Genomic DNA, 20687 nt, shown 5'->3' on the forward strand with positions numbered 1-20687 from the left:
CTTTACCCTCTTCTACCATCTCTCCACCCCTTTCTCTGGTAGACATTATACTGTTGTCTGTCTATGAGCTTTAGTTTGTTTATTTTGTTTGTTTGTTGCTTTCCATTTTGTGTCCCAAATATGAGTGAAATCACATGGTTCTTGATTTTTTCCATCTGACTTATTTCACTTGGCATGATATTCTCATGCCAAGTGTTGTCACAAATGGCAGTATATACACCACATCATCTATATCCAATCATCTATCAAAGGAGACTGATTATTTCCATGTCTTGGCCACTGTGAATAAGGCTTGCAGGGCTTTTATAAGGATCAAATGAAATCAAGTTACATGAAAGAAATGCTATTCAGGTGTCAGGAACTATTGTTAGGACTGGTTAGAAATCTGGATATTTGGAGAACGAGGGAGGGCTTGGTTGCTGGGCAGTGATTCTCTGAGAATGTAGCAGTCTTTCTTCCAGAATGGGTATATGTTGAAAGAAATTTGGGTCTTTGAAAAAAAAAATTACTAACGAAAATCTGAATGATAGAATATTTTGAAAGAAAAGTAATTTTTTTTCTTTTCAAGTAAAGTTTGTTGTAAGGGGAGAAAGTGAACAGGGGGTGCTCATAGGGTACAGACAAAAATGTCCATCTGGATGCAACGAGAAGGAGTGAGCAGACGAGAGGCACTGCTGCAGAAGCAGGTGAATGGCTGGCAGGGAGACTTCTGCAGGCAGCACCAGCCCTGACCAGGCCTTCAGAGAGCACACCAAAGCTTTCCTGAATCATTCTTCTAGGGAACGCTTGGCCCTGAGGGAGCTCATTATTCCAGAAATAACGACTTGGCACTTTGCAGCATAATTCTTATGTCTTATGATTTCCTGCACATGTTGTTCCAAGAAGAAGCCTTGTGTTCCGGAGGCCTCAGGACTTATCTGGTTTTTCCATGGACTTTGAGACCTCATCTGCCAATGTATTGCATATTATAAGGCAAGGCATTCTTAGGAAAATGGGCTAAGTTAATATAAGTTACAATCGGCCTATTTCAAGACCAGGAAATTTCATTAATTCAGCCAAGTTTGAGAATTCATGCAACATTGAAAGCATATATTGGAGGTCATCAGCTTTGAAAAAAAGGCTTATTTTAAACTGTTTTCCCCTAATTTATAGCAACTTGAAGAATCACAGGGAAAGAAATGGTCACAAAAATTTTGCTAAGTAAGAAGTAATCATACTAAGTTAAAGTTTTTATCAAATCTCAGCATTATAGAAATAAACTAGTTATTACAGTTATTACAGAAATAAAATCTGAATGACAACATAAGCCCTTACTGAAAATTTATTTCACTCTTATTTTTCAGTGCTCCACAGTAACAGAGAAGATGAGAGAAGGAGGCTGAAGACTGGCTGAGAGGGGAGAAGTAAATTGATGCACACAGCAAGAGCCAAAACAATGCATACACATTTTAAGAAAGGACAAAACTGTATTAAAGTTGTAATACTAAGTATATACCGATAACAAAAGATAAATACAGGCATGTATACAGATTTTTTTTGGTACCCCCGGTATATATTGAGCATCTGCTATGGGACACACTCTTAACCTAAGTCTCGTTTAATTCTCACCAGAATGTATTCTCACAAAGCAGGTAAAGTCACCCCCATATCATAGATGAGAATACTGAGGCCAAGAAAGTGATTTTTGCCAAAGGTCACACAGAAGTAGTGGAGCTAATATTCAAGCCAGTCTACCTAACCTCAAACTGAGGTCTTTCTTGAGAGTTTCTTGTGACTTTGACTAGAAACTGGCTAGGGAATGGAGGCCTTGTAAAGTTGTGTGGATGAGTGAAAAGAGGAAAAGCCTCTTCATCACAGATGTGTAAGGGTCGGGGAGAATTCACCGATTACAAAACACTACTCAGGCTCATCTGACCCTCTCTCTTTGCCAATATACATCCTTCCTTCTTTCAGGGCAGGATTTCTCAATCTTGGCTCTATTGAGACTTTAGATTAGATAATTACTTGTTTTGGGGGCTGTCCCGTGCATTGTAGGGTGTTGAGTAGCACCCCTGGCCCCTATCCTCTAGATACCAGTAGCAACCCTTCACACTCTTAACCTTAAAACAGATCCCGAGATCTTGCCAAATGGCTTCTGGGGTTGGAAATCCTCCCCTGCCCCAGTTAAGAACCATTGTTTTCTGGTGACTAGCAAACTCAGTTTGCCCTGCACTGAAGGATTTGCCAGGAATTCAGTGCTAAAAGCAGGATAGTCAGGGGCAAACTGGGATGTTGGGTCACCCTACAAATGAAATTTCATCCCCTGCTTCAGTGAAGCCTGTGGTGGGAAAGGCGTTGTGTTGATAACATGGTTGCCCTGGCACCTTGGGTTTCTCTAAGCTGTTGCTGTACCAAGCACATCTGCCTCATATTCCCTTCTCTCCACCCCAATCCATACCCCTGATGCCCCCACATAGCCTGTCAGGGGTGTAGGGAAACTTACCTGCTTCAGAGTGGCTGTTTGAGTAACTGTGTGGGTCCTTTTACACTGAAGTAGACCAGAGGGAATGCTGGTGTGTGTGTGTGTGTGTGTGTGTGTGTGTGTGTGTGTGTGTGTGTGTGTATGTGTGTGTGTGTGTGTGTGTTGGGAGGGGCAGTTGGGTGCTGGACTGTAGAGAGCCCACTGATGCTGACGCTGCCGGGTGGGCAGTGAGCATGTGTGTTTACACCAGCAGGTAATGAATACTGAATGGAGGAAGGTTTTCAGCTCCACGTCAACTTGGCCTGTGCCTAGGTGGTGTGAGACACGAGCAAAAGCAAAGCCTCAAAAATGGTTTGTGAGGAGGATTATTGTTGTAGTGTTACTAACAATGTATTAGCAATAGTAATGAACACTTTGGTTCTTGGCAAATTTACAAAGCACTTCCAAAATGCACCATGTGTCCCTCAGCCTTCTGCGCTTGGGGCCATCCGTGTGCCCGTTTACAGGATGGAAACAAGTGAGTTCTGAAGGGGCTAAGTGACTGGCTGAGGTCCAATGGCAGGTTTTGCCTCTGGATCACTGGGCACCACATCGTGTGACCTCCGTATTCCTCCAGGCTGCAGCAGAATGAGTCGTGTGTGTAAGTGCTGAGTCTGTGTTGCTGTAAATGTAAATTGTAAAATGACAAGGGTAGAAATGGAGGCAGTGAAGCAGCTGTCTGCCCTGATCTGACAATCGCCTTTCCTTCTTCTGGTCTTCAGCCAGTGGGAGGAGGAAGCAGGTTCCCCGAGGGCAGTACCTGACGCCAAGGTTGATATTCTCCCTGATCCAGTGCCTTCCTCTGATCCTCTGTGCTCTTTGACAGACACAGATGTTGGGGGTGTGATTTGTTGTGAACGATTGCTTGCATTTTCCTTGATTTTGCAAACCAGTGGGTTTTTTTTTTTACAGGAACTCTCCACTTCCTGAAGCTCTAAGCTGGACCTCGCCCATTGGCCAACTTAGTTTCATTTTTGGAGGAGACGTGTTTTTCAAGTTGCACAACAGTTATAACTGCCAGTTGGGAGTGAGGTACCTGGAGTTCAGGGACTCCAACTGGTGACAATGACAGCAGACGAGTTGGTTTTCTTTGTGAATGGCAGAAAGGTAAGCAGGGGCTGACCTTTCCTTTGCTCTGGTGGAGCTGCTCCCTGGGAAGGGATGTGTGTCCTCTGGAAGAAGCCTGTTCTTTCTCTCCCTCTTTTGTGCTTTTTTCCCCACTTGTTTTCCTCGCTTTCTCTCTCTCTCCCTTCAAAGGTGTAGCTGCCTTTGGGGTGACATTAAGGAAAGAAGAACTTCTCAGGGCTAGAATGTAATCAAGATACTCAAGGGGCAAAGGAGCGAGGGTGGGAGGGAAGCGAAAAGAAGAAAGGTGGCTGTCGGCTCCCCCTTCCCTGCCTACTCCCTGTAGAAGTACAGACACTGGGCAGGAAGCTGAGAAAGGGGGACAGGGTACGAGGTGAGACAGAGGTCACCCACCACACTTCTGTGTTTCCTCAAATATATTCCAAGGCTTTTCTTGTTCCGTTTAATGAGAGAAGGAACGTGTTTTCTTGCTAATATCAAAATATAAAGTGTACACAGCCTTTTCTTCTGACATTTCATGTATGTAAATATAACAGCTGACTTGTGTGAAAACATATACTGACATCTTGTGGCAAACCATATGTATTTTTTTTCTTGAAGGCATGCTACTCCCTTTCCTTAACTCTACATATAAATATTGCAAATGTCTTACTTTGATAAAAATTGACCACTTGGATTAACTTCATTAGTGCCCAGGGATCTAGGGGAGGTGAGGTGGCTTGGGCCAGAGGGGGACTTATGACATGGGGACCAGTCTTTGCAGTACCGGAAGGATGAAGAGCTCTGGAAATTCTAACGCAGGTGCAGGGAGAGAGGGTGCAAACACATGACATTGTCTCCATCCTCCACTTGCCTTCCCTACACCCGTGCTGACATGCTCACATCTGCTTCAGCTCTCCAGTGGGAATGAAAGAGAGGGTAAAAGGGTAGCCATAGTTGTGTGTTGTAAATGGACATGTGGACCGTGTGAGTGATGAATGTTCTCAGAGAGCAAGTTTATTTATTTTGTTCTATTGGCCATTTTAAATGAGAAACAGGATGACTTTCCAGGTAATTTTCAAGAACTGAAATGTGGTTCATTGGATGTCTAGTGCTTATATTTTCAGGGTGTGTTTGGGTGACTAGCAGGAAAATTCCATGAGCCATTGCAACATCAGTGCTCCAAAGACTGTTGGATCTAGAAAGGAACATTTCAAAGTAAATCTGCCTTGGTGAAAATTTCCCATGTTTTTTTATTTTTACTTTAGGAAAACAATTTCAAATTTTTAGTTGGTATCATCACATCAAACCCTACTACCTCTGGAAGCTTTTATTACTGCCAGTTTCTGTGATAAATATTCATGTTTGTAATTTAGAAACATGTAGCCTCTTGAGAAACTGCTGGAAAGTGAAGAGGCAATGCAAGGAGTGATGAACAGTACTATAAAAACAAGACCTAGGAAGGAAACTCCAAGTCAAGTTAAGGCAGCTGTGAGTCAGTGTTTTCCTATTTCTATTCCCAAGATGTTCTAGATTTTCTGTTACAGGATATTATGCCAAGAAGTTACCAGAGAAGCTGTCAGAACTTGGTGTTATAAAGACTACAGAGGGTGTCAGATGGGTATTGATTCACTCTTACATGTGAGCCTGCTGGTCTTCCTGTTCCAGACTGCTGCTTGGACTCTGTCTTCACTAGCTGGAGTCCTGGAGAGGGTGTAACATGCCAAGGATCTAATGTCCCCAGGGCCTTCTGTGGTTGTGATGGGCCTTAGTAACTCTTGTTTTTTGCATCTTCTTCTGATCTAGAGTCAGAGTTGATGGAAAGAGCTACCCAGTATTTTGTTATCATTGTAGGGAGAGTCCTTTTGGAGGGCAGGATTTCTTTTTTAAACATTTTTTTATTAGTTTCAGGTGTACAAAACAATGTAATAGTTAAACATTTATCATTTATATCCCTCACACGGTGATAACCCCCCTCCCTCCATCTACTACCCCTCTGACATCACACACAGCCGTTACATTTCCACTGTCTCCATTCCCAATGCTGTACTCCGCTTCTTGTAACTATATAGAAATATAAAATTGTAGTTGATCTTCATTATTGTTCAGCTTCAGCTTCAGGTGTACAGCGCAGTGATCAGACATCTACATCTTCCCTGAGGTGGTCTCCCTAATGAGACAAGTGTCCATCGGATACGGAGGGTAGGATTCTTGCTTTTCTGAGCAATCACTCTCTGTTTAGTGGAGATTGTGGCATCTGGAGGATTCTGGAAAGATTCAGCATGTAGGGTACAGCTGAAGGTGTCCAGCAGTGATCCCCCCAAGAAGTGGTGTCAGTGAGTCAACACTCGCTCCCTCATGCACACCGGCGACATTGAGCGAGCTCCTCCCAGTCTTAAGCCGGTGGGACATTTATGTGCTGGAGCATCTCTGTGACCAAACAGGAGCCATTCAGGAGCCTATGAACTAGTTGGAGAGCTGGAGTATGGTTAGGCAAAGTAATATATTCCAAAATGCATTACACAGAAAACTATCTCCATGAGATACTCTTCTCAGATATTCTCAAACCACTTAGCTGAGTGTTGGCACAAAGTAGGGACCCAATTAATCTGGATAGATTGAATGGATGAATATTAAAAGCCGTAAGAAATCCTCTGGTGAAGAAATTTAGGTTTTAAACTTTGTATTATATAATTATTTTAAATTTACAAAAAAGTTGCAAGAATACAAAGAAATTTTATTCAACAGACTTTACCCACATTCATTACCTGTTCACATTTTGCCACATTTGCTTTTTATTCTCTCTCTCTCTCACTATATATATATATATATATATATATATATATATATATATAATATATATGTTATATATATATCATACATATATGTATGATATATATATGATATATATATACCATATGTATATCATATATATATCTGATTCTCAACTGGATCAATTATTGGGCAGATTACAAGATGGTCAGCCATATTTATTAGTTGGCATTCTTCTACCAGAAACAACTTTCCCTTCTCTCCCATTTGTTTGTTTTTTAATTTACTCATTATCAGTTCAGACTCATGAGTTTTAATTTTGTTTAATGGATTGTAACCCATTTTGGTCAATATTTGTTTTGATGCTCAAGTTTGAGCAGAGCAATCTGCTCAACCCAGTGTTTCCTAAGCTCACTTCCCCACAAAGCATCTTTCCTTTGGGATACCCATTGGCGTCCTTTGAGAGAGGGTTCCATGGAGTTTGCTGGGGCCAACCCTGCAACCATGTCGAAAGAGTGGCACAGCCATTCTCTGTTGGAATTCCAGGAAGGTGCACCACTTGCAGCTGGGGTGATATGGAAAGTCTTTACTAGGGAAGCATTTGGGGTCTTCTGATAAGTCAAAATGCAGGTGGAAGAGGAATAGAATGTCAAAGGCTCAGGAACCGGGAGGTATATAATGTATTTTTACTGAAGTACGAAGACCAGCTTGGCAGGAAAGTAAGAGGGAAAGGCTAAAAATGAAGAAGATTAGGAACATATAGAAATGGGCCTTGAAAGACAGTCAAAGGAACTTAGATGTAACCTTGACTATGTTGAAGGTTACTGAGGGTACTGAGCAGAGAATTTATGTGATGTGATGGAAGCAGAGCTGCAGGACAGGAGGAAGGAACAACTTGTGGGGAAGGTAGTAAGCCAAGAGGCTCTAACTGCTAACTACAAGAAAGGTGACGAGGTCTTTATTTTGTGGATTTATGATTTCTTCTCCAAGAGAAGAGAAACAGCTCCTTGTGTAAACTTTGTAACCAGGACTTTGAATAAGCTGGACCTGTAGGGTGTAATCAAGAAATTAAATTTATTTTATCTTCCACTTTCATTTGCACTTTATTCAAGGGGTGAAGTCTGGCAGTTTTATGACTTGTTTGATTACTTTTGGTCCATAAAAAAGATTATGGTCGAGACAAGCAAGATGGCACAGTATGTAAACGCTGTGCCTAGTTTCTCTCACAACCACATTAAAATTTTAACTAATCTTCAAAACACGCTTTATCAAGAATTGCCTAAAATCAAGCTGAACTGAAGCCTTTCAACTAAGGACATGCAGAAGAAGCCACATCCAGACTGGGCAGAGACGTGGAATGGGCTGGTCCCACACCCGTATGTGACCATTAAAGATCGGGAGGGATATTTCAACTGTGGAGGCACCCCCACCCCCAACCCCCAGAAGAGCAAGATATCCCAACCCCATTCCAGCACAGGATTCCAGGGCTGCGGAGAGAAGTCACCATAATTGTTGGTTGTGAAAACCAGCGGAGATTGTGAGTGAGTGAGACTGAGTGCACACTCCTCTTAAAGGGCCTGTGTGTGGACTTAGCCACCAATGTAATCACTCTCTCTGAGCTCCAGCACTAGGGCAGAGGCTGGAGAAGAAGCAGGGACATACAGGGGTGAACTGAGTTGTCTGGCTTGGGACAGGGGCTGGAGAGGAGGCTTTCTTCTGGGTGGGGGAGTCGGTGGAGGCCATTGTTTCTTTGCTGAGCCCTCCCCTTCCCCCATGTGTGGACACAGGCAGCCACCATATCTGAGTGTCCACCATTTGTTCACCCCAGTGTGGCGATTGGACACCTGGCCCCGCCCAAATTTCATTTGTGGCCCTTCAGTTTGAGATTGCCCCTCCATTGCTGACCTGGGTTAACGCTGTTGACTGTCCTGTAGCCATGCACACAATAGAGCCGGACCCACAAGTGGCCCTCTGCTCTCTGAAGGTCCGCATGCTGTCCCTCTCACTGTCCCTGAAGCTCACAGTTGTGATCCAGCAGCTGGAAATGAGATGTCATGTTTGATCTGAAGGAGGATTTGCCTTGGTCAGCCCAGTATGGCAGGTACCACACCGAAGCACTCTGGTGGGTCCTGAACTGAGCACTAATATAGAATTTTAGAATTAAAGGATGTCAGTACATACAGAGTTTGTTAATAGTTAATGTGTTCATTCTTAGGGAATTATTAAGAAAAACACTTTTGTTTTCATAAGATAATTTAGTCCATCCCATTAACTTTACAAATTCTAGAGTAAGACAATGGCAAAGTATGCCTGTGATATGTCTTTCTTTTGTTTTTGTTTTTATAGGTGGTGGAGAAAAATGCAGATCCGGAAACAACTCTGTTGGCCTACCTGAGAAGGAAGTGTATCCTGACTTTGGAGTGGCAAGGAGGGAGGGGGCAATGGGACGCATTCTCTGGGTCGAACATCATTTTCTAGTGAGCTGTGGGGAGGCGGTGCAGTGTGGAAGAAAGCACAACGGATTAGGGTTCTGGACACCTGTGTTTTAGCTGCAGCTCTCTCACAGGGCAGCTGTGTGACCCTAGGAAGTCATTTGAGCTTTATGGTCTGAAATTCTCAGCTGTCAATTAAGAAGATTATTCTTGATGTTCCTTAAGATCTCTTCCAGCTAAGGCTGTAGTAAAGCCAAGATTTCACTCTGGGCCTGAAAAGCAAGCAGCTCCAAAAGGCCCTCATGAGCTCTCAAGCTTCATGGTCGTTCCCCCTCAGCAGGAGCTGGCCCTTCCTCGGCAGATCTTTGCCTAATACACAAATGGGCTTCCTGGGGAATGTTTCTAGCTCTGTGAAAGTAAAGAGAAAGTCAGGGGAAGGAGAGTATTTTGGGGAAGGGATGCCTGAGGTGGGGAACCGTGTAGAGGCGCCATCCATTGTGGAAATGTCAGCACTGGGAGCATGGGGCAGGGGACATCTGAGGGAAGAGCCCAGTACCTTTTGTTTTTTCAGAGTAGGAAAGTATTCTGAGTCCCTGGAAGAAAACAACCGTGAAAATGTCATAGGAGCTAACATTTAATGAGCACTTACTATATATAGTTGGAGTTCAAGGTGATTTGCGTAGGTTATCTCACTGATCCCACAGCAACCCCTATGTCAGAGGAGGAAGTGAGGCCTGCATATGTTACAGGGACCAGCGTCTCGCTCATGTACTTTGGGTGAACATTGGCAGAGCTTAGACAAAAGGCTAGAGCCACACTCTTCATTCCACCTGCACTGGAAACTTTCCGTGAGTCTGTTGTCAGGACAGCGCTCATCCTGGCCTCTGTCAACAAAGCACTCTTGCTCCAGAGGCAGGAATATCCTGTGGCTCATTCCAGTGACATATTTTGGACAACAAAGGATTGTTTGAAGTGAGCCTGGAATCTATGGCCTTACCTCTGGTTCACTCGCTTCTTATCAGATAGTGGCTGGCTCTAGTGTGCTTTGTACTGGATTTTTGACCTGGGTGGTGCAAGTGTGGAGGTCAAAGCACATGAACCTGGTGATTTCTTTAGACGACTGACATCAATTTTAGTTTTACAGAAAAGTTTTGAAAGCCCTGAATCCTCAAAAAAGCCCCGATCATAGATATTGACTGGTTTAAAGGTCCACTCTCAAATGAAACCCCAAACTGCAAGTTGGCACATAGAAACAGAGAATGCCCCCAAAATGTATACACATTTTAAGAAAGGAAACTGTATAAAAATTGTAATAATATATACCGAGAAGAAAAGATGAACACAAGTCACGTGTATACATTTTTTTCGCGCCTCGGTATAAAATCCTCATGGCTTATTGCTGCTCATTTGTGGGAGTTCCAAGTCAGATAGAAGACTCCAGGCTTGACTTATACCCTGGCTTCCAGAAAGATCGCCAGGCTAGAAAAAGATCGTGTTAGTTTCTAGGCGGCTACCACTGGTCTTCACATGCCCTTAGAGTTGTCTGAAATGCTGATAACTGCATTTATCCCGACTCGTGAAAAGAATAACTTAGGGCACAGAAAGCCCTCCCCAGTTGTGTTTGAAAGAGGCAGCAGCATGGCGAATGAGGAGCCCCCATCTCTGGGGTCAGATGGATGTGTTTGGCCCCTAACACTCAAGGTGAGCGTTAGCTTGCAGGGCTCATGTTAACTCAGGGGTCTCGGGGGCTTTTTTTGTTTGTTTTATGTTTTTTAATCTGTGGGGAAACGTTAGTTCCTGTCCCAACTGCTAACCAAATCATTGTGAAGAGTCCATGGGTATAAGTGCTTTCATGTATAAGATACTATATCATTGTTAGTTATTAATCTCACCTCAGATATGAGGGAAGCGAGTAGGAGACAATAACCTCAGCTCCCTTTATCCTCAGCAGGTAGCTAGATGGCTTAGAGACCTGTGGGTCTGGGGAAAAGCTACAATGGGACCTGAGTATTTCAGGAAAAGGGGCAACCATGATTGCTGTTCTCTAGAACAGCCTATTACTTGGGCACTTTTACAAATGTCAAGTCTCATATTATTTATTTCTGCAAGTATGTGTAAGACATGCCTCTAATTTGGCCCTAAACCTGAAAATATCTGCATTTTAATTTTCATTCACACATCCTATGAGCTGGGTGTTCAAAAGCCCTGGTTCAGCCCTAATTTTGGTCCCCAGATATCATCGGCCCCAAAGGTTTAAGGTGAAAAGCCTGGACTCAGCAAATCCCAGACCAGATGGATGTTTCACTCTGGCCCAAGTGGCTTCATTGCAGGCCAACTGGGGGGCTGTGAGGCCTGCCCCACATGCTCAGACTTTGAGGGGCCCGATTCACCTGCCCAGGGAGATCACGGGGTTGGGGACCTATCGTGCCGAGAAGATTCAAGAAAAGTCTCCAGGACTAATGTTCCAGTCCTGGACCTCAAGTTGCAGGGGTGATACTTGGGTACTGTCCGACGGGTCTCGGATGCCTTTCTCCTTCAGGGGAGTGGAGATGGCCTCATTCCCTGTCTCCTCAGCGTGCACTACAGTCTCTGAATGAGGAAGCCATGTGTGTCTGCTGCCTCCCTGAGCCTGTGTGTGGCCATAGATGGCTCTACACTCACAGCTCGACCCACACACTTCCTGGCAGCCCAGCAAAGGCTCTTTCTCTCAGTTCATGTTCCTTAACCCTTGGCTATACAGTGGGGCTCAGCGGGACCAAGCTGGGCTGTGGAGAAGGGGGCTGTGGGGCTTGCACCGTGATGCTTTCCAAGTATGATCATCTCCAGAACAAGATCGTGTATCCTTTGTCTGCTGGCTGACTGCTCGTGTGAGGACTGTGATAGGGGTCAGCTTGTGAGTGAGTAAGTGGGTGAGTGTGTGTGTGTGTGTGTGTGTGCACAAGCATTTGCGCGCACGCGTGCGCACACGTGACCTTTCTAAAATCCACATTCTTTTCACATCCCGTGAAATCCTTCAACAGGTCTCAGTTTCTCCCAGGATAAAGTCCAGTGTCTTTGCTTAGCACAGGAAGCCCTTCACAGTATGCCCCACCTTTCCTCTCCAGTTTCTCTTTATGGGCCCAGCACTCTATTATTCATTCAGAGACAATTGTGAACATCTAACACACCATGCCCTTTCATTCTCAGTCTTGGCATAAGCTGTTTCCTAAGTTTTCTTGAGTATTCATACTTCCAGAACTTTCCTACATAGCTGTTACTTACTCTTTAAGACTGGGCAAAATATCACCTCCTCCAGGAAGCCTTCCTTAATTTACCAAGATTGGGTTAGGTGTCCTTAATCCCATAATGTCCTGTGCACAGCTCTTCTGACACACTTACCATAAGATATTTAAATTGCATCTTCAGGATGGCTTCTGTTTTCCTGGGTTGATCACAACCTATTAAAGAACAGAGATTTTTATCTTATTCACATTTACTTCTCAGCCCTCCCAGGAGTGCCTGGTATATGGTTGGCTCTCAGTCACTGATGTTCGTTGTATAAGTGAATGAGTGGTGAATAAAAGAATGGATGTGAGCAAGCTCTATCTGAGGAGGTGATGTCTCATGTTCCCTGGGGATTTTGCCCTCCCAGGGGATTGGCAGAAATAGAGGTGGGTAAAAGCAGGGAATCAAATGTGTCAGGAGGTTCTGAAATTGAAGAGGCTAAGGAAGGGCCTGCAGACGGAGGAGCACACGTTGGGCCTGGAACCTGCCAGAAACTTCCTCTTGACTCAGCCTCCAAGGTCAAGCTGAGTAAGAGGTAGCTGAAAGTGACCCTGGATCCCTCGCTCCAGCTTGGAGGCCTAGGGTGCACTGATGGTTCCTGACCCCCCAGGGCTTTTGAAGGGGCTCAGGCCTCACCTGTGGGGAGAGCTTCTTCTGTCCCTAACCCAGAGTCTTGGGTGGAGGGGCGAGGACACCTGTAGAAGAGACAAGAACATAATGTAGAGTGAAGAGAAATGATACACAGCATCACAAAGTGTCCCACGCCCTCAGATGACCTGAGTGGACAATGGAATGACCTTAATCTGAGCTTGCAGCCACTTTTCTGTCAATGCCTGCCTGGCCCCCATCTGTTCTTTGCACCATGTTGCCGTGACGACTGTGGAAGGAATAGGAAGCACCAAGTCGAGGCTGCATCCTGTGCAGGTAACCAGAGCTCATGACAAGGTAGCAGACTTGCCCAGGGTTGTGGAGCTGAGTGTTTGTGCCTGGGCAAAGGAGACCTTTGGCCTGGCCACTTCCTCATCACCTCCAGGGGGAGGCGCTGTGAGGCACAGAGAGGAGGCGCCCAAGCCTCACGCTTCCTCCTGTGTCTAGGGTGGATGTAACATTTCATGACCCCCAGAAAACCAAGAGGTCCATTGGATCTGATGACTGGGCCGTCCAGCTGCACCAGAGCTGGAGGGAGGAGGGCTGGGTGAACTTCCTTAGCTTGTGCCCAAGTGTGCTTAGGAAGCACCGCGTCTCCCCAGAGTCATGATTCCAAATGCTCCGTGCCCCTTGATAAGAAACCCACCTACTCCCTGTTCCCTTGAATGGCAATCCCATTGTACCTCTCAGCTCCCACCTGCAGGTAAACAAAATGTGCACTGCTAGGCTTCCATCCTCATTCCAGCGGAGGTTAGCAAGGGCTGAGTGAGAGAATAGAGACAATGTGCGTGTCTGACCAAAGCTTTCTCCATGACAGTATCAGGCCAGCTGGGAGTGAATTGAAATTGGGAAAGCTTTTGGGAAGAGTGGGTGGTAATCTGGGAGTTTCTGTGGAGAGAATCAGGATGTTCTCAGGCAAAGTGGAATGGAGCCCACATGGGAGCAGAGCACTGTGGAAGGAAAGGCCGTTGTTCCCAGTGCTTTTATTTGGGGAAACAGACAGGGAGTCTTTGGGAGATTACAATCCCAGAAGGTGCCAGAGCTAGGCCCAGGTCTTAATCCTCTCTTGACCATTTGGAGAGACCTGTCATTCAGAGCACACCGTGTAAGTTTCCTTGGGCTCCTTACAAGAATGTGGGAGCCAGAGCCTCCGGTTGAGCAAGCTGACTACACTCCCTGAGAGGGGCATCTTGGACCAGCCACGTCAGGTCAGAGCAGGGTTGGGGTGGCATTGCTTCACCTCTGTGGCTTTGTTTCTCAGGAAGGAAAAGAGAAAATTACTAAACTCATCCAACCTGCAGGAGATGGGAGTAATTATGGTTTGTAATTTTCCTTGAGGCAAATAGATGAAAGTAAGAATGAACAGTTTAAACACTGGCATCACAATCATATTATTAGGCTAAAAGCCTCCTTTTCCAATGGTACAGAGCCTTACTCCTGATGCTCTTATTTTGGCTCCAAATAAGCTGTAGAGCCAGATTCCACTTTTCCTTGTCCACTTAGATTTTTTTCTTTGGTCTCTATGGCAATCCGTTTCCCCCATTCTCCTCCTATCTCCATGTTTGCACCATGTGCTGGTTTCTTGTATGCTCAGTCCCTCGTGGCTGCAGTGCCGGGGGCCTGGCTGGGCCGCTCCCCTTCTCCATTTCACACTCTCCGTAGGTGAGCTTAATACCATCTGGATGCGAATGGCACTCACATTTATATCTTCAGCTTTGACAGCAACTCAGAGGTTAGAGTCATATTTCCAACTGCTTACGTGACATCAATATATGAATGTCTAATCTCAAACAACAAAACCCTATTCTTTCCAGACTCCGTATCTTGTCCCCTGTTTCTACTCTTGCCCCCTCCAGCCCATTCCCCACCCAAAAGCTCGAGTGATTCTTTAAAACCTAAGTTAGATCTTATCACACCCTGCTGAAAATTCCCTAATGACTTTCCATCACGCCCAGAATGCAAGTTCTGATCCCTAGCATGGCTCACGAGGAGCTGCATGTCTGGCTGCTGCCTATTCCCCCAGGATTTCTCTCATCCCGGCGAGTTCAAGCTGCACTGGCCTCTCTGTGATTCTGGCGCACCTGGCTGTGCACTTGCTGTGCTCAGGGGTTTTGTCCTTGCTGTTCCCTCCGTCTGGAATACACTCTTCCTTGATCCAAATTGTGTTATTAAATTCAACTGAAAGGTCAGCTTTTCAGAGCCATCATTTCTGACCACTTGAGTAGCCAGTAGTCACTCTGGGTCCTGTCATCCTGTACTAATTCTCTGCCTAACACTGACTTCCACCTGCAACTTTCTCGATCTTTCAGTTATTTTTTTGTCACTATTTCCCCTACTATTACATGAGTTTTATGAAACCAGAGACCTCATCTCCTTTCTTCACTGCCCTGTCCCCAGTGCTTTTACCATGCCTGGAACACAATAGGTTCTCAGTAAATATTTACATATATATAACTATTTACTGAGTAAATATTTATAAAATGAATGAAAATGAATGAATATCTATATGCTAGGTATTGGACATACAATATTCTAACACTTTTACTTAATGTAAGTACTAAGAGGGACTCCCAAGAGAAAAAAAAGATGTGGAGAATCTCCTTGTAATAAAAATCTTGCAGGTTTAAATGAAATTTCTCTGACATTCAATGCATTTAGCAAATGCTGTATGACACGCTTCCCAATTCTTATGTCCCGACTAGACTTTCAGAATTTCCTTCATTTAAGAAGACAGTGGTGTTCTATTTTGAATAAGATGCACGTGGGTTTTCTTAATAAATGCTGGTTGAGTTGGATGGTGGGGTAGTGTAGTTAGAGGAACATGACACAGCTCTTGGCATTCACCATGCATGTCCTTGGATAAATCTTTTAAACTCTGGACTTGCTTCCTCCTCTGTTCAGTGAATGGAAGGAAGGGTAAGAAGGCCCTTCTAAGAGTTGACTCTGGGTGGTGAACACACAGTGGGATTTATAGATGATGTCATACAGAACTGTACACCTGAAATCTACGTAACTTTACTAACAATTGTCACCCCAATAAAGTTTAATTTAAAAAATAATAACAAAAGAAAAAAAAAGAAGGCCCTTCTAGCTCTAATATTTGCCATTCTTTTTTATTTTTTAATTAATTAATTAATTAATTATTATTATTATTATTTTTATTTGCCATTCTTTGAAGGGACTTTCCTACTAATAACTAACACTGGTGACTGCCCACTATGTGCCGGGTATAATGTTAAGAGTTTAATGTGAATTATCTCATTGACTCCTCACCATAGCTCTGGAGGTAAGTACTAGGATGGTCCACATCATACAGATGAAGGATTAATGGCTCTGAGAGGTTTGGTAGCATAGCCAAGGTCATGGTTGATAAGTGGTGGCACTAGGATTTGACTGTGCAGTGACTGCTCCTCCACACTGCCTGTTGACATGGCCTGGCTCCAGCTGAGGCATGTAGGGAGTTTGAGAGGGGTTCATGCCATCTGTCCCTTTTAGGAGAGAATTGCCAAAAGCCATGGTTCCCAGTGTGGATTCTGCACCCCTGGCATTGTCATGAGCATGTACACGCTGCTTCGGAACCAGCCCGAGCCCTCCATGGAGGAGATCGAGGATGCCTTCCAAGGTATGGGCCTCAAGGCTTCCCACTCTGACTCTGTGAATGGACCCAGGAGCCTGGGACAGCTGTCTGTCCCTCTGAATTGAATAGACAAGGCTCCCCATCCATTCACCATTTCAGTGCATCATTTATTCAGTTATACTGAGTTGTATCATATGTCATGCACTACCTAGAGCACAAGGGACACAGGGATGAAAGATACAATACCTACTCTCAAGAATTTCCCACTCCGAAGAAGAGAGTTCATAATATAGTTTGATAATCTCACTCATAAAACTGACTAGGTATCGTGGGAGCTCTTAGGAGGGGCACCTGAATCTGTGTGGGCATTCTGGGAAGACTTCCTGGAAGAAGTGATAGGTGTTTTCAAGTCAGTAATAGAAGGAGGAAAAGGGCACTCTAGGCAGAGAAAACAGAGTATGCAAAGAGAGCATCTAACTGAGCCAGGAGCCAAGCCACAAACCCCTCACCTGCCCTTGGCGCCAGTGCAGACATTGAAGCTCTCTTCTTGGCCCACAGGAAACCTGTGTCGCTGCACAGGCTACAGACCCATCCTCCAGGGCTTCCGGACCTTCGCCAGGGTAAGTGGGGGCCCCAGGACAGCAGTGGCCCTGCTTCTAATGTAGCAACACTCAGGAAATCACAGCTGGGAGAGATGCCAGAGATTCTGGATTACAGAGAAGAGAGATAACCTGGCCAGCTGCAGGTTCTCAAGCTGCAAATACCTGGCGTGGGCAGTGTACTCTGCCGTTCTTAGACAGGGTTTCTCATCAATAGCTTGAGAACCTTCCTTCAGGGAAAGCCTGGAGAACCAGTCCTGGAAGAGGCATGCTGCCAAAAGCCTAACTTCCCCCAGGGCATTCGTGCTTGTCAGCTTTTCAGGAGACTGGCACACTCAGCCCATGGTACAGGTGCTGAATGTGGCGTGTAATAACCCAACCTGACTCAACACCCGCGCCCCTCCTCCTTTCCTCTCCTGCTGCCTTCTGCAGTTGACACTCTGCTGGGCTTATGGAACTGCTCCTTGGCTCTCCAGACAGCTTTTGAACTCTGGCAGTGTTCGTAGAACTCTGAGTGAGAAGCCACAGGCAGGGTGTATGGGCATCGCCTATAGAAGCACAGATACACACCTGCCATCTGGTGAGGGAGGCAGAGGCTGGCCTCTCCTTTCTTGGCTTAGTCTGTCCAGATAATTGCCTGATTCTCCAACTGGCTGAGCTTGATTCTGACTCCAGTCATACTGTGTCATCTCAGTTTGATTCAAGGTTGAGAATAGAATCACAGACTCCTGTGCTTTTCACAGATCTATAGGGTTGATGCATTACGAAAAGGAGTGTCTCATCTAAGTAACTCCAAAGGGGTGGAGAAGGAAATGAGAATTTTAAGGATGGGAAACACCACACCCTGGTAAGGAACTAAAAGGTGTGGATTTAATTCAAAGGACTGAAGGCTCAGATTCAGAGTCTGCAGACCTGGGTTCAAATCCCATTCATCACTTAACTAATGCATGACCTTGGGCAAATTTCCTTGTTTCTAAAATGGGGATTATAATAATACCTACCTTGTAGTGTTCGTTGAAAGCACTTATTGTAAACCCCTTAGAACAATACTAGGCATATCTTAAGTATTCAGTAAATGGCAACTAAATTATGATGCTGGTACATTTCTTCCATGAACAGTATTTGATCCTTATAAATGGTTCAGCTTCCGTGAGAACCAGGAATTCTTAATTTTGTCCACAAACTTATTTCATAGGAGGCTTCTCCCAGATATATAATCTCACCAGTCCTTCTAGTTTCTCAAAAGAGAAAGCCTTTTGAGTGTACAGCTGTGCTCTTTCCCGTGGGTGAGCTGGTTCCTGATTCCGTTGAACAGCAGTGCTTCCCTCAGGCCAGCTGCCTGGCCGTGGCTCACAGAGCAGAGCAGAGCAGAGCGCAGCAGAGTGCTCTGAGCAGCCGAAATGACCTGCACAGAGTGTGCGGAGAAGCTCACTACATTACTCATTAGAGACCCCTGAGCCTCGATTCACAGCCTATTAATTATCATTTTACCCAGTTCTAAGAAACCTGGTTATCACGTTTTCATGCCCAGAGCACATACTAGAAAAGGGTGAGGAGAATCTGCTGGAGGGAGGCTCACGGTCCACAGCAAGAAATGACAGGGTCCATCCAGTAGCAAGGAAGGAAATGGAGGAATCCTAAAAATGAGCATGAGCTCAGCAGTCTTAGCCTACTGAGAACAGTGGAAGTCTCTCCAGGGGGAAAACTGCCATCTCCAAGCTCAGTAGACCATGAGGACAGTGACACATTGTCCATCACAATAACTTATGTCATGGACACATCAATGAATTATCAAGAAAAAAGATCTAAGTAAGAATGTGCTGGCGTTTTAATTATCTGGAAAATGTCCTTCCGTGAAATACATGCCCCCCTCCCCCGCCGCAAAGACTGGGTCAGTGAGGCTGCTCTGTTACTGTATGCAGTTTCTGCTCATACTTAGGTCCTGCTGATTCCCCTGCATCACTCCTTCTCCAAGAGGAAAGATGAAAAGAGGCACTAGAGGAACCTTCTTTTCTCTCTCCTTTTCTGTCTAAATAGAAAGAAGAAGGGCAAGGTGGTGGCGGGGAGGTCCAAAATCGAGCAGCTCTGAGATCCAATGGCGAAGCTGTGAATGCAGGAGAGGTCTGCCCGCAGGGCAGCGTGTGCAGGGGGTCGAGGCCGGGGGGTTTCTCTCCCAGTGCCAAGTCTGACAGTCCTTTCAGGTTTCCAAAGACCTCATCTTTGGCTCCATGGACCTCTGAGTGCTTTCTTGGGAACACTAGTGGGTTGTGACTCATCCTTTGGGAAATGTCAGCATGAAATGGTGTAATTCATATGCAGAAGGTCTGCCCTGGCCTGTTCCTCCAGGAATTAATTGGCCGCTCTGGAAATGTGTCTGGGGTGTGCCTGGGTTTTCCCCACTTTTGCCCGTCAGCACAACTCTGATTCTGGAGCGTGTCCTGAGGTCCTCAGCTGATATTCCTGCTTTCGTGGGGCAGATCAGTCAGGTGAACACACCCCTTCCCTGGCGCGTTGATCCTCTACTCTGTGCTCTGCCGCTGGCATCCTGAGAGGTCCTGAGCACGTCCTTTCCTCATCGGTGTGGGTCATCAGACCTGTACCCTTCCTCCAGAACTGGCCCACAGTGAGGAATAAAGAATGCTTGGCTTTCTGGCCAGAAGTGTGTATAAGCATTGGTGAAGCCATCAAGCACACGGGCTGGACACATCCCTGGACCCAGCACTGGTCTTGGACATCCTTGTCAGGAGCCCCACAAAAACCCCAGCATGGGGGGCACCCAGCCAAGCTCCACAGAACTCATTGATCTAGAAATAAAGGCTCTTGAATGCTCACAAAACCAAATGGGAATTTCTGTCACAGAGGCTTTCTACGGAAGGAGCACTAAAGAGGGAAAATGAGCATAAAGTTATGTTTTGATAAAGTAGGACCTATTTTTATGGAGAAATTTTCTTAAATTCCCCTGCTGCTTCCAGGAGAGATCCTATTTGTTTATTCTTGAGTTATTTATTCTCCATTAACCATGCAAGAAAAAAGTTAAAGCAGAGGCCTTACCTCTATGCGAAGTCAAGTGGAATGGGTTAAGTGTGTGCTATTTCTATTGATGTGGGCATAGGTGTCAGAGCTAGATTTCACTGGACATTAATAACGTAGGTTCTTTAGCTTCTGTAAAAACTCTTTGCAAATATTTTTGTGCGAATGTTGGTCATCTCTCTAGGATGGTGGATGCTGTGGAGGAAATAAAGACAACCCAAACTGCTGTATGAACCAGAAGAAAGACCACACGGTAAGTGGGTCCTCCTCTGCCTGGAAGTCTGGGGGCCAATCGCAGATCAAAAGAGCTGGTGGACTCTCTCTATGCTCTTGGCAGTGGTGGCTGAAACAGAAAGCAGTTATGCCCAGACTAAGAGGGTGGTCAATATGCACATTAACCCTGGGGGCCCTTGCAAGAAGACCTCCTTGTTCCTGCCTTCCAGGAGGTGCCAGCCTGCGGGGGTCTGTGAATGAGCTCGCTTGGACAGCCTGGATCAGTCCTATGGGGCATTTTAAAGGAAGAGATACTGTACCAACACATCTGTTCCCTTTTTCAGCAGATCATTCTCTCACCATCTTTATTCAACCCGGAGGATTTTATGCCCTTGGATCCCACTCAAGAGCCCATCTTCCCCCCAGAATTGCTGGTAGGTGATGCCCCAGGCAAAGGCCCAACTAAGACTCTGTGCCCTTGATGCTGGTGACACCAATTCCCCGGAGTGGGGACTCAAGCCCTGGGTTAAGAAAGTTCTTGGATTCACATGGGAAAGAATTCAAACATGAGGGATAATACAGAGTTT

General features: G+C 45.4%; 1 protein-coding gene across 2 annotated transcripts in view; it reads left to right on the forward strand.

The window, feature by feature from the left end:
* The first annotated feature begins 3295 nt into the window (after positions 1 to 3295).
* XDH (xanthine dehydrogenase) overlaps positions 3296 to 20687 on the forward strand; it is a 59364-nt gene continuing 41972 nt past the window's right edge. Inside the window, exons 1-8 of one of the 2 annotated variants that reach the window (XM_088796223.1) lie at positions 3296 to 3607; positions 8684 to 8741; positions 11510 to 11606; positions 12849 to 12957; positions 16177 to 16303; positions 16817 to 16878; positions 20072 to 20140; positions 20445 to 20534. In XM_088796223.1, the coding sequence (XP_088652349.1) occupies positions 3566 to 3607; positions 8684 to 8741; positions 11510 to 11606; positions 12849 to 12957; positions 16177 to 16303; positions 16817 to 16878; positions 20072 to 20140; positions 20445 to 20534 (654 nt within the window). In that variant the 5' untranslated portion in view covers positions 3296 to 3565. The remainder of the gene's footprint in view (positions 3608 to 8683; positions 8742 to 11509; positions 11607 to 12848; positions 12958 to 16176; positions 16304 to 16816; positions 16879 to 20071; positions 20141 to 20444; positions 20535 to 20687) is intronic. The other variant, XM_088796224.1, reaches the window with a different exon arrangement.

Source organism: Rhinolophus sinicus, chromosome 2, assembly GCF_057876585.1.
Source record: "Rhinolophus sinicus isolate RSI-liver-muscle chromosome 2, RSI-T2T, whole genome shotgun sequence".
NCBI classification, from domain to species: Eukaryota; Metazoa; Chordata; class Mammalia; order Chiroptera; family Rhinolophidae; genus Rhinolophus; species Rhinolophus sinicus.